We start from the raw sequence: 18,142 nt of genomic DNA on the forward strand, positions 1-18,142 counted from the left end.
GATTTCAGGATGTTTTCTTACTCCAATTCAGATAACCGGAAATGCCACATGAATAATGCTATTTTATAAGAAAGGAAATCACAGTCCGTGGCAGTGAAAAGCTGGTACCACTGATGCAATTTCTAATTAAACCTACTTTTCTACATTTATGAAACAATTCCTTTGAATCAAACCACATGGAAATAAATCATTCCATTTAACTGAAGATACAAAGAGCAGTGAGGAAGCTGCTGAAAACTTATTATTTTATTCCAGACTCCTAAATCAGAAAATTCCATTTAAGATTGAGCTAATTTTTTCACTGACATTTAGCTGTAAATGTCAAGTTGCTCCAAAAAATTTTTCTTGATTTTATGGTTCGCAGCCTTATTCAGTTGATAAAAACTGAGTTAGCATGATGTCGTTTGAGGATTCTCCAGTATGAGAAACTGTATAAATGCCTAAGAGAGGAAAGAGAGAATGAGTTATTGTTTCTATATTGGAATCAAGCATGAGACCAAAATGAAACTAAGCCTATGCAATTCCTTACAACTCTGGCCAGTTCCGGGAAGATGGTAGGGAAAGCTACAGAAGGCAATTGGTTGACATTAATGCCAAAGAGACCCGCGTGTGTCAGACATCTCTCATTTGAGAAGAGAAGCATCACATCTTTCAGATACTGTTGGGAAGTGAAATAAAGTAGATTTGAGATCATAAAATGTTATTGCTGGAAGGAAACTTCGTGATCTCTTCGCTTTTCATTTTACTGATTAGGGACAAATGTCCAAAAGGTTAAGAGGACTGTAAAAAGTACCGAGGCTGGTTGGTGACAGTGATAACAGGGTACAAGCCTTCTAGGTGAGCATGTTGAACATTTTGGGAGGGAAGTGCCTTTTCAAGTTCAGAACCTTGAACTTTACTTTGGAAGTCAAATAATTTTGCTTACAATCTAAAATGAATGACCCATTTCTCTGCTTTAATAAAGATATCAACAAAATTCAACATGAAAAGGAAATTGGACACTTAAAGATGACTTCAGCTTGACTTGTAATGCAGTGACTCTCCTTCACCCCCATGCTCCACTCTTCTCCCCCAGGCATAGGGCGACTATTTGCAAGGCTTACAGAGCAGTCTTCCAAGAGCTGAATATCCTTGACTTTAGCAACAGCCAATATATGAACATAAAAACAATGCATGTCACAGGTGAAGGGGATAGTGCTTTCTCACCCATAGCAGGTGGTGGCTTCTCCCTTGGTGGGAACATTTTAGGGAGAAGGGTATGTCTGCTGGGGCACAAATACCTGGCCCACGCCCACTGCTCAGCAGCTGGCACAAGGGTGATTCTCCAGTCAAGACACAATTGATGGTCATCTAACCACACTCCTGCACCCCATGACCCCAGTGATCAAGGTCACTGATTTACAGAATGTCTAAGTGAGGAAATGGCTGTCATTTGTGATGAAATTAAAAGGGACAATAGTGGTCTCCATGAGCATCAACTTCTTGCCCGTGTTCTATCAGCCCTGAGCAACATCCAGATGAGCTCCAAAAACATGGCCAGCTGATACTCCTGCACTTCTCACAGGTTTTTAAAAGTAGCCCTTCAGGGGCGCCTCCGTGGTTCAGCTGGTTAAGCATCTGACTTCAGCTCAGGTCATGATCCCAGCGTCCTGGGACTGAGCACCACATTGGGCTCCCTGCTCAGCGAGGAGTCTGCTTCTCCCTCTCCCTCTGCCCCTCCCCTCCACTTGTGCTCTCTCTCTCTTTCTCAAATAATACAAAATAAATAAAAATAAATTTAAAAATAGCCCTTCGTTTTACTTTTCGTAAACCTTTGGCTTATTGTTAACTCACCCTTGTGCTGCAATGGGTTGAAGAGCTTTGGGAATTTGGGTTTGGCAGATATATCTGATGAGTCTTGCTGCATCAAAGAAAAACAAGTCATTCGGACATTAATAGTATTCTTTTAGTCACGCTCTGCATTTCCTGACATCTTAATGTCATTAGCAATTCTTTGCTTCACTTATGTGGTGCCCTATTCAAGAAATTAGAGTACTCCTTTCTTACCCTTTCTCCAGCTTTAATCTATTTAAAATGCCTAAGAACATATTTCTAAGTAAATTCTGTGTTCCTGTTTATTCTCACAACTTTTAACAACAAACTAGAAAGCAGTTTTAAGGAAGGCATTATCCTTTTGCACGTCCGTGCTTACACTTCTTTGGTTCACACATTTATCTCTAGAAGAGGGACCCACGGAGAATAAAACAATAGTTCTATAGTAATGGTCTCAAAATAATACTTTGCCTTATTCTCACTCATCTTAGCATTCAAATCCCTTTATGAATAATCTTTTAGTAACTGGAGTAGAGGCTAAACGGAGTTCAAATTTTTGAAAACTGAATTATCTAATGGAAATAAAATATTTAAATAAAAAACGTACTTATGGGGAAAGGTAGATGTTTAAGGTAAATTGTGTTTTTGTCTACTCGTTAATTGAATTATTCATTAATTTAACATCTCCTATTGAGTACCGCCATGCAGTAGACACTAGGAATATTGGAAAGAATGAGTTTCCATTTCCTGCCACAGTCCATGTCATGAGGAAGCTAAATCAAGACGGGAGAAATAGGTTCCTGTTATATGCAGTGGACAGCCCAATGATAGCTTCTGATTTTCACTGAAATATATAAATGGTTACCCCATATTGAGCCCTGGGGGCAAAAATTATCATAGGAACAGTAATGAGAAATGTCCAAAAATTCCAAAGCAAAATAATTGATTTTCTAGAATTCAGGACTCAGTAAACATTTAATATGATAGCCCTAAAGAAAAATTCTACAGTCATCATCATTGCATTTAAAACTGCATCCTGGGGGCGCCTGGGTGGTCAGCGGTTAAGCGTCTGCCTTCGGCTCAGGGCGTGATCCCGGCGTTATGGGATCGAGCCCCACATCAGGCTCCTCTGCTGTGAGCCTGCTTCTTCCTCTCCCACTCCCCCTGCTTGTGTTCCCTCTCTTGCTGGCTGTCTCTATCTCTGTCAAATAAATAAATAAAATCTTTTAAAAAAATAAAATAAAATAAAACTGCATCCTTCCCCATTTGGAGACAACTTAGATTCTAACACGCTCAGGGACTCCACATGGTTTGGGGAAAAGCAGGCTTTTCAGACATGAAGCTAAGCTGTTGATCAAATAACAGGACCTGAGTCATTGGAACCATTAATAAATAAATCTCTTCTCTCTGGAGAGAGAATCTGTAGGGGCCACCAGTGTCTGTTTCTCAGTAAAGAGTTACAGAGAACTTAGCCAGGGACAATGGAAGGGCCAAGAAGGGGCCCTGAACCCCCAGCAGAGAGAGGATTTTGAGAGAAACCACACTGTGGGTCCCCACAGTGTCATGGTGGCTTGGGGGGGGATGGTCCTTGCAGAGAACATTGCTGGCTTCTTTTGTTCTTTTCAGCCAACAATCCAAATTTTCACTACCCTTTTAAGACCCTATTTTACCATCCATTTTCCCATCTTTTAGTGGATAGCCTTTTCTCCTACTTGAAAAACAAAACAAAACAAAAAGGTACTCAGGTACGAATTCTTTCACGCTGTAACCCAATCTGCTTATGTTGCTCTATGTGCATCACACTGATGCTTCCTGTGTCCGGGGAAGAGGCTGATCCGTCCATCTTCAGTCCAGCCACTCCATCTGCCTTTCCAGGAATCTTCTTCCCTCAATCATCCCCCCCAACCCCCATTTGTCTTCAGACTCTCTAAGACTCTCTTTGCTGGCTCATCCCTCCCAGCATATGGACTTGCTCACATCCTCGTGACTCAGCTTTACTGTCGCCGCTGGTGCCGTCTATGTCTGGTTTCCACCCTCACTCTTTTCTCTCACGAGTCTTTTGACAGGAACATTCCCACTGTATCTCTTCCTCACCTTCTCTCTCCTCAACTGCTGTAATCTGGGTTCCTGTTTTACACTCAAACTCCCTCAGAAAATTAAAAACACTCATCTTCTCTTCTGCCAAATATACATTTATTTTAATGCAAATGAGCCACCTAACCTGAAAACAAAGTCTCATTTTTGTCATCTGTTTTAAAAAAGACATGGGAACACAAACTGAGGGCTTCAGAGGGGAGGGGGGTGGGGGAATGGGATAGACTGGTGATGGGTAGTAAGGAGGGCACGTATTGCATGGTGCACTGGGTGTTACACGCAACTAATGAATCATTGAACTTTACATCAGAAACCAGGGATGTACTGTATGGTGACTAACATAATATAATAAAAAAACATTAAAAAAATAAAAAATAAAAATAGAAACGACATGGGGAAGGGAGTACAAATCCAGGAGATGCTAAGAAAAGTGTCAACACTTCACGTTAGAAACAGGGAGGAAAAAACACTGTGGGGCAGCCTTGCTTTTGTTCTTGTTTTAATTTACTTTGGGGTGTTTTTCTTTCTTTGGTTTTCAAATGAGAAAAATGCTCACTTCCTGGCAAGGTGGGGGCGCCTGTCTCACTTATTAATGACAGGTTTTTCTATACTGCAGTCACATAGGCTGTAGCTCCTTCCTTTTCTTAAGCATAATGAGTGATGTATTAGTTTCACATTCTCTGGTTCAAGAGATTTTAGTTCTCTAAGACATAAACTCGAAATCACAGAAAGTCAGACCTTCTACTTTGAGTAACTAGTCCAATGGTTAATGTCCACAGTTGAAAAAAAATGAAAATCAAGATAAAAAAGATGATGGAGGAGTAGGGGACTCTATTTCAACCAGTCCCCTGAATATAGCTGGATATCTACCAAACCATTCTGAACACCCATGAAATCTGCCTGAGATGTAAGAATATATACCTGGATCTCTACAAACAGAATATCTCTGATGGTCTCGAGGTATGAAGTGGGGAACCATGATGCTGTGCACAGACATCGGAAGATAAACAGAAGGGGGAGGGCTGCCATAAGCTGGTGACGGGAAGGTGACATAACACCCGAGCGCAAAAGCATCCCGCACTGGGGACCGAGCACAGACTCGCAAACTGGTATGGGGGGGGAAGGACTTTAGTGCAGCCCCTAGACGGGATCCAGGGCAGCTCGCGGTTTTAGAAGCACAAAGGGCAGAGGTGTGCCTGGCCCTGGGTTCTACCGCTGGGAGAGCTGCTGTGGGGTGCACAACCCAGGACGCTGTGGGTTTTTAGCAGCACAGACAAAAATGAGACAGTGTGGCCTTGTGAGCTCAGTGAAGAGCAGAACACGACCTCTCTGTTCTGAGACAGAGGTCTGGATGAGGTCACTTCTGCTCTGACTCTCAGAAGAGACGCGGAAAACTGCCAGGGAAAGCTGCCAGAGGACAAAAGCCCAAAAACACTGCTTTTCACTGAGCCCCACCCCTTGACTGGGGGCAGGGCAATTCTGCCCAAGCAGGGTTGCCTCAGTAACAGCACAGCAGACCCCTCCCCCAGAAGACAGGCTGGAAGAACAAGAGGATGACAACCCTAAGGTCCCTATAAAACAGGTGCATCTTGCTTGGGTTGTGGTTAATACTTTAGACTCTGTACATTCCCTCAACCACCTCCAGCAGAATGACTAAGAGGAGGAACCCCCAACAAATAAAAGAATCAGAGACTGTGGCCTCTGCCACAGACCTAATGGATATGGGTATAAGCAAGATGTCAGAAATAGACTTCAGAGGAACAATTATGAAGTCAATATCTAGGCTTGAGAAAAATATTAGCGACAATATAAAATCTCTAAGGGCAGAAATGAGATCTAATCATGCTGAACTTGAACATGTTATGAATGAAATGCAGTCTAAACTGGATAGTCTGCCAGGGTAAATAAGGCAGAAGAATGAATTAGTGAGCTAGAAGATAAGATGATAGAAAAGAAGGAAACCAAGGAGGCCTGAGAAAAACAGATTAAAGCCCAAGAGATAAAACAGAGAAGTTAATGACGCCATGAAATGTTCCAGTGTCAGAATTATTGGGATCCCTGAGCAGATGGAGAGAGAGAGAGGTCTAGAAGACATATTTGAGCAAATCATAGCTGAGAACTTTCTTAATCTGGAGAAGGAAACAAGCATTCCTGTCCAAGAGGCAGAGAGAACCCCTTCCAAGATCAATGAAAACAGACTGAGGTCCAGACATATAATAATACAATTCACAAATCTTAGCTCCAAGGAAACAATCTTGAAAGCAGATAGGGGAAAGAGATTTCTTACGTACAGAGGAAGGAACATCAGAAGAATATCAGACCTGTCCACGGAGACCTGGCAAGCCAGAAAGGACTGGCAAAACATATTCAGGATACTAAATGAGAAGAACATGCAGCCAAGGATACTGTATCCAGCAAGGCTGTCATTCAGGATGGATGGAGAGACAAGGAGCTTCCAAGATTGGCAGAAACTGAAAGAATATGTGATCACCAAGCTGGCCCTGCAAGAAATATTAAGGGGGTTCTGTAAAAGAAGAAAGACCCCAAGAGTAATATAGACCAGAAATTTACAGAAACAATCTATAGAAACAAGGACTTCCCAGGCAACACGATGGTAATAAAATCATACCTTTCAATATTCACTCTCAACATGAACAGCCTAAATGTTCCCATGAAATGGCACAGGGTTGCAGATTGGATAAAAAGACGTGACCCATCCCTAGGCTGTCTACAAGAGACTCATTATGAACCTCAAGATACATCCAGAGTGAAAGTGAGGGGATGGAGAACAATTTTTCATGCCAATGGACCTGAAAAGAAACCTGGGATAGCAATTCTCGTGTCAGACAAATTAGATTTTAAGCTAAAGACTGTAGTAAGAGATACAGAAGGACACTATACCATTCTTAAAGGGTCTATCCAACAAGAAGGTCTAACAATTGTAAATATCTACGTCCCCAACATGGGAGCAGCCAACTACATAAGCCAACTATTAGCCAAAATAAAGAAACATATTAATAATACTTTAATAGTAGGATACCTCAACACTCCACTCTCAGCAATAGACAAATCACCTAAGCAGAAGATCAACAAAGAAAAAAGAGCTTTGAATGACACACTGCACCAGATGGATTTCATAAATATATACAGAACATTCCACCGTTAAACAATAGAATACTCATTCTTTTCTAATGCACATGGAACTTTCTCCAGAATAGACCACATACTGGGTCACAAATCAGGTCTCAACTGATACCAAAAGATTGAGATTATTCCCTGCATATTCTGAGACCACAATACTTTGAAGCTGGAACCAATCACAAGAAAAAATTTGGAAGGAATTCAAACACTTGGAAGCTAAACACCATCCTGCTTAAGAATTTGGGTCAACCAGGAAATTAAAGAGGAACTTAAACAATTCACGGAAACCAATGAGGATGAAAACACGTCAGTCCAAAACCTATGGGATACAGCAAAGGTGGTCCTAAGGGGGAAATACATACACATTCAAGCCTCACTCAAAAAAATAGAAAAATCCCGAATACACAAACTAACTTTACACCTTAAAAAACTGGAGAAAGAACAACAAATAAAGCCTAAGCCAAGCAGAAGAGAAATAATAAAGATTAAAGCAGAGATCAATGAATTAGAAAACAGAAATACATTAGAGCAGATCAATGAAACTAGAAGCTGGTTCTTTGAAAGAATTAATAAGATTGATAAACCGCTGGTCAGACTTATCCAAAAGAAAAGAGAAAGGACACAGATTAATAAAATTATGAATGAAAGGGGAGAGATTACAACTAACACCAAGGAAATAGAAACAATTATTAGAAATTATTATCAACAACGATATGCCAGTAAATTAAGCAACCTGGAAGAAACAGATGCCTTCCTGGAAACCTATAAACTACCAAGACTGAAACAGGAAGAAACTGACAATCTGAATAGACCAGTAACCAGAAACGAAATTGAAACAGTGATCAAAAACACCCAAAAACAAGAGTCAAGAGTTTGTTTGATGGATTCCCAGGAGATTTCTACCAAACAGTTAAAGAAGAAATAATACCTATTCTTCTGAAGCTGTTTCAAAAAATAGAAACAGAAGGAAAACTTCCAAACTCGTTCTATGAGGCCAGGATTACCTTGATCCCAAAACGAGGCAAAGATCCCATCAAAAAGGAGAACTGCAGACCAATATCCCTGATGAATATGGATGCAAAAATTCTCAACAAGATCCTAGCTAATAGGATCCAACAGTACATTAAAAGGATTATCCATCGTGACCAGGTGGGATGTATTCCTGGGATACAGGGTCATTCAACATTCACAAATCAATCAGTGTGATAGAACACATTAATAAGAGAAGAGACAGAACCATATGATCCTCTCAACTGATGCAGAAAAAGCATCTGACAAAATACAGCATCCTTTCCTGATTAAAACTCTTCACAGTGTAGGGATAGAGAGATCAAATTCATAAAAACTGTCTCTGAAAAGCCTACAGAGAATATCATTCTCAATGGGAAAAGTTCTCAGCTTTTCCCTTGAGATCAGAACATGACAAGGATGCCCACTCTTGCCCCTATTGTTCAATGTAGTACTAGAAGTCCTAGCCTCAGCAATCAGACAACAAAAAGAAATAAAAGGTATTCAAATTGGCAAAGAAGAAGTCAAACTCTCTCTCTTCACAGATGACATGATACTTTACGTGGAAAACCCAAAAGACTCCACCCTCAAATTACTAGAACACATACAGCAATTCAGTAATGTGGCAGGATATAAAATCAATGCACAGAAATCAGCTGCTTTTCTATACACTAACAATGTAACTGTAGAAAGAGAAATTAGAGAATTGATTCCATTGACAATAGCACCAAAAACCATAAGATACCTAGGAATAAACCTAATGAAAGAGGTAAAGGATCTATACTCTAGAAACTATAGAACACTTATGAAAGAAATTGAAGAAGACTAAAAAGATGGAAAAATATTCCATGTTCATGGACTGGAAGAATAGACATTGTTAAAATGTCTATGCTGCCAGAGCAATCTATACTTCAACACCATCTCGATCAAAATACCAATGGCATTTTTCAGAGAGCTGAAACAAACAATCCTAAAATTTGTATGGAACCAGAAAAGACCCCGAATCTCCAAGGAAATGTTGAAAAAAAGAAATACAAAGCTGGGGTATCACATTGCCTGATTTTAAGCTATTCTACAAAGCTGTGATCACCAAGACAGCATGGTGTCTGACACAAAAACAGACACAGATCAATGGAACAGAACAGACAGCCCAGATATGGACCCTCAACTCCATGGTCAACTAATCTTTGACAAATCAGGAAAAAATATCCAATGGAAAAAAGACAGTCTCTTCAATAAATGGTGCTGGGAAAATTGGACAGCTATATATATAGAAGAGTGAAACTCAACCATTCTCTTACACCATACACAAAGATAAACTCTAAATGGATGAAAGACCTCAATGTGAAACAGGAATCCATCAAAATCCTAGAGGAGAACATAGGCAGTAACCTCTTTGACATCAGCCACAGCAACTTCTTTCAAGACATGTCTCCAAAGGCAAGGGAAACAAAAGCGAAAATGAACTTTTGGGACTTCATCAAGATAAAAAGCTTCTGCACGGCAAAGGAAACAGTTAACAAAACAAAGAGGCAACCCACGGAATGGGAGAAGATATTTCCAAATGACACTACAGATAAAGGGCTGGTATCCAAGATCTATAAAGAACTTCTCAAACTTAAAACCCAAAAAACAAATAATCAAGTCAAAAAATGAGCAGAAGACGTGAACAGACACTTCTCCAAAGAAGACATATGAATGACTAACAGACACATGAAAACAGGTTCAACATCATTAGTCATCAGGGAAATTCATATCAAAACAACATTGAGATACCACCTTATACCAGTTAGAATGGCAAAAATTAACAAGGCAAGAAACAAATGTTGGAGAGGATGTGGAGAAAGGGGAACCCTCTTACACTGTTGGTGGGAATGCAAGCTGGTACAGCCACTCTGGAAAACAGTGTGGAGGTCCTTGAGATGTTAAAAATAGAGCTACCCTACAACCCAGCAATTGCACTACTAGGTATTTACCCCAACAATACAGATGTAGTGAAAAGAAGGGGTACATGCACCCCAATGTTCATAGCAGCAATGTCCACAATAGCCAAACTGTGGAAGGAGCTGAGATGCCCTTCAAGAGACGAATGGATAAAGAAGATGTGGTCCATATGTACAATGGAATATTACTCAGCCATCAGAAAGGATGAATACCCACCATTTGCATCGACGTGGATGGACCTGGAGGGGATTATGCTAAGTGAAATAAATTAAGAAAAAAGGACAATTATCATATAGTTTCACTTATACGTGGAACATAAAGAATAGCATGGAGGACATTAGGAGAAGGATGGGAAAAAAGAAGGTGGGGCCATCAGAGGGGAAGACAAACCATGAGAGACTATGGACTCTGGGAAACAAACTGAGGGCTTCAGAGGGGAAGGGGGTGGGGGACTGGGATAGGCCGGTGATGGGTAGTAAGGAGGGCACGTATTGCACGGTGCACTGGGTGTTATACGCAAACAATGAATCATGTAACACTACATCAAAAACTAGTGATGTACTGTTTGGTGACTAACATAATAGAACACAAAGAAAGAAAGAAAGAAAAAGAAAGAAAGAAAGAAAGAAAGAAAGAAAGAAAGAAAGAAAGAAAGAAAGAAAGAAAAAGAAAAAAATGAAAACTGAATGGTACCATATGACTTTCCTAAGATCACTCAGCCAAAGGGTTACTGAGTCAGAAATACAGGGCAGGTCTGCTGGCGATGGGGCCATTGCTCCCTAATTAACAGCAGAGCTCCGTACTAGAAAATGCAGACCCAGAGAAAAATTTTAAGGTCAAAGGTTAATTTCCTCACTTTCTAAAAATTATTATTTCAAAAGGTTATTTTGTCCCCTGTAAAAATCTCTAAGCACCCATGTAGCTTTTCAGGCACTTGAGTCAATTGACTTTTATCAGACACAGAAACTTCTCTGACTTAGGGCTCCTTCTGAAAGGTGCTCAATGTTTCGCTGAAGGGCAGAAGTCTAAATCAACTTCAAAAATACAAAATCTGAACACGAGGGCTTTTGTTGCAAACTCTATCTCCTCCTACGGACTGTACTTTCGTGGCAAAGAATGAAACAGGAATCCTCTGTTTCCATCCAGACGTCTCAGTTTGTAGATTTAAGAGCTCAAGTTGCAAGGGACAATGTCAGTTATGCCTGCTGAAGAGGGAAAACTCAGAAAAGGTTCTCAAGGACTCTAGATGTTGAAGGCAAGTCCGACTAAAGCAAATGATACCATTCAAAGGTATTTTCCCACCGCAGCACACACAGACCTCAATGCTTAAGCATCTTTGTACCTTTCCATGGCTTCTCATTCACTCCTTCCTTGTTCATTTTCTCACTCACTCAACGTTATGGATAGCGACCCTGTGCTAGGCACCACACCAGATAGCAGAAATAAAATGGTGACGGAGGCTCAGGGGGTGACACAAAGGTGGGCTCGCTGTGGGACTGCACACGGTGAAAAGTGTGAAACCGGAACTTCATGCATTGGACCCACGGCAGCGGGAGATAATTACCTTGGATGCTTGCTTCCAAGAACTTAAAGGAGACAATTTGCTGAACAGCAATTGTCGCAGCTAGAAGGCAACAAAGAAATATTAAGGAGAGGCACATATACGATCATAATAGACAAAAACCCAGAACAAAACTGCAGATTGGAATTGTTACTTAATAGAGGAATTTCCTGGAAGTACTTACTAGACCATCATCAGCATAGCTATCTGATGAAAAGATTTGTTTTGTTTGCTTTACCTATAAACAAATCTAGGATTAAACAAAGAACAACAGTACCAAAAGCCATAATAATTCAGATTCTAGACAATAGTAATTGGTAATAGTTGCTAAACTGTAATTTATCTCTGAAGTAAAGAGTTTCCTAATCATGTGAATGGTGCCATCTAGAGAATTATTTAGTCCAATCAAGAAAAGCAAATTGCTTCTTTGTAAACAGGGATTCTGTGTATGTGCTTCAATTGTGCTAATTATAAAATCTTCTTATCTTATTGAAAACAAAGTCTCTATCACTTAGCTTACTTACTGTCTTTGTCTCTCTCAACAGAATTGTTCAACGCTTGGGAAAAATATGAAACAAGTGTATATAAATTTTTTCTACCATCTTTTCCTTACATTCGTTGTCCTTCATTGGAGTTTTTATTTAATGTTAAGAACTATTTATATTTATCATAGAAAACTCTAGAAATGCAGAAGTAGATACATCTTTCTGCATATTCTACATAAATGCATACATTTAATAAAGGAACAAAATGGAATTCACACCTCCGGAAAATACTTTTGCTTTTTGATGATTGCCTAACCATAGATGAAAGTAGCAAAATGAAATGTAAAAACAACTTCCCTTTTTTGTCTATAATGTTCAGGTTGTATGTTATGATTAGTTCTATAAATTGTCTTTTTTTTTTAAAGATTTTATTTATTTATTTGACAGAGATAGAGACAGCCAGCGAGAGAGGGAACACAAGCAGGGGGAGTGGGAGAGGAAGAAGCAGGCTCCTAGCGGAGGAGCCTGATGTGGGGCTCGATCCCATAACGCTGGGATCACGCCCTGAGCCAAAGGCAGACGCTTAACCGCTGTGCCACCCAAGCGCCCCAGTTCTATAAATTTTCTTATCAGCACATTATATAAGTTGTTATTAGTTCTCTGTAGTTTTCTTATCAACAGTGAGTGTTTTCACTGAATCTTCTTTTTTATAAAATTATAGAATTTGATGACAAGAGTACCCATTGTCTCACCTCTTATATGTGAATAAGAGCCCAGAACTGAAGGGGATGGATGCCCTGATTTGAAGAAGGAGATGAAGAGAGAAATGAACACACTTACCTTACTGTCCAAGAGCATTCCAAAACATAAGATGAAAAAACCCTTTAAAAAAAAAAAAGGAATAAATCACCTGTGTGGTCTTTTCTTCCCCAGAGAAGAAAGCATTGCTCTGTAATACTATTCTATCACCCAACATTGTTTTCTTTCCTGTCTCCCTACCAGACTCCGGGCTTCTTGAAGGCAAGGACACCAGCTGACTCCACAATGCCTGGCATAACACAAAGCACTCAAAAAAATGTATAGTATTGAATGTATAAATAAATAAATGAGTGAATAAGGTTTTAAATGCATGCAGAGCTTTCTATTCCCCTTTGTGTCATCCTAAACGCCAAACAAATAACTTCCATTTGCTCCTATATCTTAGTCTTTCTTTCGAGCAGGCATTAAATAAACATTTACTGAGTGCACGTAAGTCTGTGACGGCAGCAGGCACTGAGGTCCAACCCTAAGCAGTGGACCTATATCTGCACTCTTTCCATCAAGTCCAGCCCTTGTGGAACCCTGGGCAGAGGCTTTCTTGGACCTTGAGATCCCCCTCCCAGTCAGAGCACCTCAGTGAGTGCCTGTTCATACAGCATCTACCCATGGACCTGCCCTGGGCAGAAGCTGCCTACATCTGCCCCCATTAGGCACGTGCTCCCCAAGTTTGTGAGCTGTACTACCCCCGAAACATTCACTGGTGTGCGGATATAGGGGAAGAACCAGTTGCTTTCAGAAGACAGATTAGCATTTCGTACATGCCAGGCACTGTGCTGAGAGCTAAATTATGTCATTTAATTTACTTTATGATAATAAAGGTAATATTATCCCTAACAGATGAGAGAACTGAAAGACAGATTAAGTAATTTTTTAGAGGTCACAGTTGATAACATGCCATATTTGAGCCCAGACCTATTTAACTCCACAGCTCAAACATTTGCAGAGGTAACCAGCAAACTTCCGTTGAACCAAGGCTAAAGGCTCTCTTCCAGACTCATGGAAATCTGAAGATTACTTTGTCCGCCTACTCTCTGAACATTCTTTGATCGTGGACTGTAAAACCCATGCTTTCCAGCAGGTGTAGGCAAACTTTTTCTACAAAGAGCTGGATGGGATGGGTTTTAGGCTCTGCAGGTAGTCCAAGAGCAACTGCTCAACTTTGCCAGGGTAAAGAAAGCAGCCACAAGCCAGATCTACACAAATGGGCATGGCTGTGCTCCAAAAACTTTATTGACAAAAACAGAGCTGGTTAGTTTGCCATCTCCCGCTTTGTTGTGCTCTAGAGACTTCCTGTGCGCCATTCAGAGTCAACAAGCGCTCTTGAGTTCTTTCCCTTCCCCTGTGTGCTTTTGCAGAGGTCCTGCCCAAGAGAAAGAGGACTGAGTCGGTAGCAAGAGGGATTAACATTAGCTCTATGAACTCAAACATTTAAAATCTTGGGGTGGATTCCTGAAGAAGTCTAATACTCTGCTTCAGTATGAGAATAACTGTTAGAAAATATGGATCCTGTTGTATGTTTATTTGTTTATTTTCTACTCCCTGTTGCCAGGCAGTGTTGGTTACAGACCTGCTGGAGGCGGGGAGACGAGATAGCCTGCAGAGTGGTGGGACCAACCTCAGTTCTCTATAATTATCCCAGTCACCTGATGATATAAGAAGTTATTCTTTAAAAAATAAAAAAGAAGAAGTTATTCTTAGTGTTCTCACCTGGAATGCATTGAGTAATGCAAAAATAACATGCCAAGCCAGGTTCTGGTTGTCCACTATTGTTCCTATGCCAAAGCCCCAGGTAAGCCCCAGCAGAGGGGTCAGAATGAGAAGGCTCTTCCCCATGCGGACAATAGTGGCCTTGTTTTCATGACCCGGTCTTTCTCCAACAGTGGGCCTCCAGAGCTTCATGAGAACTAATAGCACCACCACCAAATTCACAGCCACAACAGTCAGTGCAGGAACAGCAAAGGCCAAGAGGGGTTTGCTCCCATCAGACCAGTTAAGCCAACACGCATCTTTCCTCTTGTAGCTATTGCTTGGCTGCGTGACAGCAATCGTGATGACAGATATGATGAGAGGGCACCCATAGCCCACGCAGAAGCCAGCAGCCATCATTGAAGGCACGGCCATGTGATGGAACACGAGGAGGATCCGGTAGGCCAGCAGGATGCCGAGGGCGAGCATCCAAAAGAACAAGGAGAGGTAGAAAAAGTGCATGAAGAACACTGCAGCTATGCAGACTCCAGAAAGGTTTACGGCGGAGCCTCCAGTGGCAACAACGAGAAACCAAACATCAGCAATCAGGAGGCACAGGGCTATGTTCACCATGCAGACATGACGCGTGTAGGAGGTTTGGTTCTTCTTGACCTGCTTCCAAAATAGAGCTTCAAGGATCAGGCACAAGGTGAGACTTCCAATGGAGATGCCCAGTCCCACAAAAGTGATCCATTTCACCACGGGGATGATGGCAGGGGGGACAAAGGGTGACATCAGTACGGAGAAAGAGGTCAGGTGGGTACATCGGCACATCACCGTGTCTGGAGTTTCGTTGACCAGGTGGCAGCCCGCATTGTTCCATTGCAAATGATTGAAATCCCAAAACACACAATGGGGCTGGCTCAGATTTGACTCTATCTTGGAAAAAGTCAGGAAAATCTCATTTATGGAATAGTTTTGAATAATTGTGGATATCACGGGCCCATTGACCTGAGCATTTCCATTTTTGTTAACAGATAGGATACTCCCCAGGGTCAAAGAGGCCATGCTGACAATAGTTTCTGGAAGGGACCACTGGAATTGGTCTGACTCAATTAACACACGGCTTCTGATGGGACTGGAGGAATTTGGGGGGAACATTTCGGTCTGATAGTTGTAACCCATCTTGAGTTGGCTTTGGGACACTGGAATCCCTTTCCAGTTAATGAATTCCCGAGAAAAACTCAGAGGCAGAGCTGTTGGAGGTACGAGGCTACTGATATTTTCCAGTGTCTTCAGTAACCGTGAGCTGGCATGCTGTTCCTCCTGCAGTAACACCGTCCAGTTGGTCACTGATGTTGAATTCAGGATGTGGTTAGCTATACTGATGACATCCTGAAATACAAGGATGAAAGTCAGTTTGTGTTTTGAATAAGCAGGTCAGAGGACTAGGAGGGGGTAGTCATTAGTATTAAGGATAGCACAATGGCCCCAGAGTTGGCCAGGTTGAGGACCACAGCAAACTCAACAGTGAAAATCAGTTTAGTCACTCTGCACAGTGGAAGCTTTGGGTTAAGAAACTTGGGTCAGTGGAATCATATAAGTTCCACAGTGATCTCCCCAGGGCATTCGTATGCACACTGGGGTTCCAGTATGGCTGAGAGAGAATCCTGTGATATGGGCTGCCTCGGGGTCCACTTCCTTCGTCAGAGATGACAAACATGGCTGCCTTACTGCTCAGGCTGAGGCTCAAAGAGTGAGACATTATTTTGAACTGCTTTCCAACATTATATTTGTTTTGCTAACATCAAAAGTTCTAAATTTATGTCATCGACATTCAAGTTATAATTCACATGTATTTATGAATTAATAGAAAAAATATAAAGCAAAAGAGAATATAAAGCAAAAATCTTTAAACACTGGACAAGTGACTGAGAAACATGGAACTGTTTGTCGGTTTAAGGGTCAGTCTTAGTTTAAGAGATTCCTTTTCCAAACAAGTCCTTGAAAGGGGCCGCTTTCCCAACAGGACCCTGTCTCTGGCTTATGGCTCTGGTTCCCAGGCATTCTGCCTCAGGCATCGTCACGCTGACCAAGTCTTGCCCTAAATGAGCCCCCTGTGGCTTCTGGCCCCGAGTCCCATAGCATGCTTCTTTTACTGCCCTCTAACCTCTGCCTTCTTTTGGTTTTTGTTTGCCTGCTCTGCTTGTGCCCTTCATTTTATTTTTAGCCTTTCTGTGTCATTTTGTTTTAGTTGGTTTCTTGTAAACAACACAAAGTCAGGCTTAAAAAATTTGAGCATCTTCTCTTTAATTCACAGAGTTTTAACTTAGTTATATTTAATGTCATCTCTGACATAATGTCACTTTATATAACTAAAGTATAATTGTGTATTATGTAACAGTATAACCCACTTTTGTAAAAAAAAATATTACATACTTTAAAATATAAAATGCACACATCCAAAATATTTGGAAGGACATTTATTTAACAAATATTTATTGAGTAACTGCTATGTGCTACTGTTCATTTTCTAGGCGCTAAAATGCAAGCAGTGGTTGCCCTAGGGTGACCAGATAGCATACCAATTTTTTTTGCTATTTGCATTTCTTAGAAAGCAAGTTTTATTTGCATAAAATTCAAGATAATTTTTAAATATCCAAATTAAATCATGAATTCCCCAGTCGAAAAGCGGGAGTTCTTAAAATATACACTATTAAAGTCAGAGCTCTTAGCCACAGGAAAGACAACTGCAAAGACATTAAACACTGGGCGTCTGTGTCATACAGTGTCATACAGTGTCATACGGTGTCATACAGTGTCATACGGTGCAGATGCTCACCCCTTCCTCTAAGCCTGCCTAGAGGTAGCCCCCTCTTGCTTTGAACTCACATAATTGATCCCATGAGTTTTTGGTACACTGTGGAGGACGCAATAACACTCACACAACAACTGCTCCATGACCCTTCATTCCTTTCCATTAGTGCGCCTTCAACTCAGGCTTTTGTCGTTCCTCCTGAGAGACTGAGCTTCTAAATGAGTCCAGAAGCACAGGCAGACAGACCATACCTCCATTGTTGAGTTGGACACCTTGAAATGGCTCGCCAGTGACAGGGACAAGACGTTATCCAGAATTGACACCACTGAAGCCAGATTGCCAGCTGTGGTTGATGGGTTTTGCTGAATCATGACTGAAAGATTTCGTACCAAGGATGACACAGCTGTCTCAGTGGCATTGCCCGCAATCACGCTGAAATTCTAGGAATAAAAATGGTTAAATTCTAGAGAACAATGAATTGCTTGTGTTTCAAATAAATTACTATCCCAGTTATACAGAAACTGATATTCAGTGAGATTCGGTGACTTTCCAAACGGCACCCAGCTAGAAAGTGGAAAGGTAGGGTCTACTGGTACTAAATCCTGTTATATCCGCTATACTATGCTGAGAAATCCTTGTAGGATGAAAAGATAGAGGGACATATGGGAGATCTGACTACACTTTGTCTTTGGATTCAGAGTTGCTTCTTCCTTGAGGCTCCTCTCGCTTCTACTACACTGAGCTATCTTGGGTGGCAGCCAAGAAGGGATATTC

General features: G+C 41.1%; 1 protein-coding gene across 1 annotated transcript in view; it reads right to left on the bottom strand.

Annotated features, from left to right (window-relative positions):
• Positions 1 to 240: 240 nt before the first annotated feature.
• The window catches only part of ADGRF1 (adhesion G protein-coupled receptor F1), a 32,250-nt gene continuing 14,348 nt past the window's right edge, over positions 241 to 18,142 (bottom strand). The window contains exons 9-14 of the mRNA XM_019799418.2: positions 17,620 to 17,808; positions 14,572 to 15,945; positions 12,886 to 12,927; positions 11,564 to 11,623; positions 1,834 to 1,900; positions 241 to 440 (exon numbers count right to left, since the gene is read on the bottom strand). Of these exons, the coding sequence (XP_019654977.2) occupies positions 367 to 440; positions 1,834 to 1,900; positions 11,564 to 11,623; positions 12,886 to 12,927; positions 14,572 to 15,945; positions 17,620 to 17,808 (1,806 nt within the window). The 3' untranslated portion in view covers positions 241 to 366. The remainder of the gene's footprint in view (positions 441 to 1,833; positions 1,901 to 11,563; positions 11,624 to 12,885; positions 12,928 to 14,571; positions 15,946 to 17,619; positions 17,809 to 18,142) is intronic.

This window comes from Ailuropoda melanoleuca, chromosome 19, assembly GCF_002007445.2.
Source record: "Ailuropoda melanoleuca isolate Jingjing chromosome 19, ASM200744v2, whole genome shotgun sequence".
Classification (NCBI taxonomy): domain Eukaryota; kingdom Metazoa; phylum Chordata; class Mammalia; order Carnivora; family Ursidae; genus Ailuropoda; species Ailuropoda melanoleuca.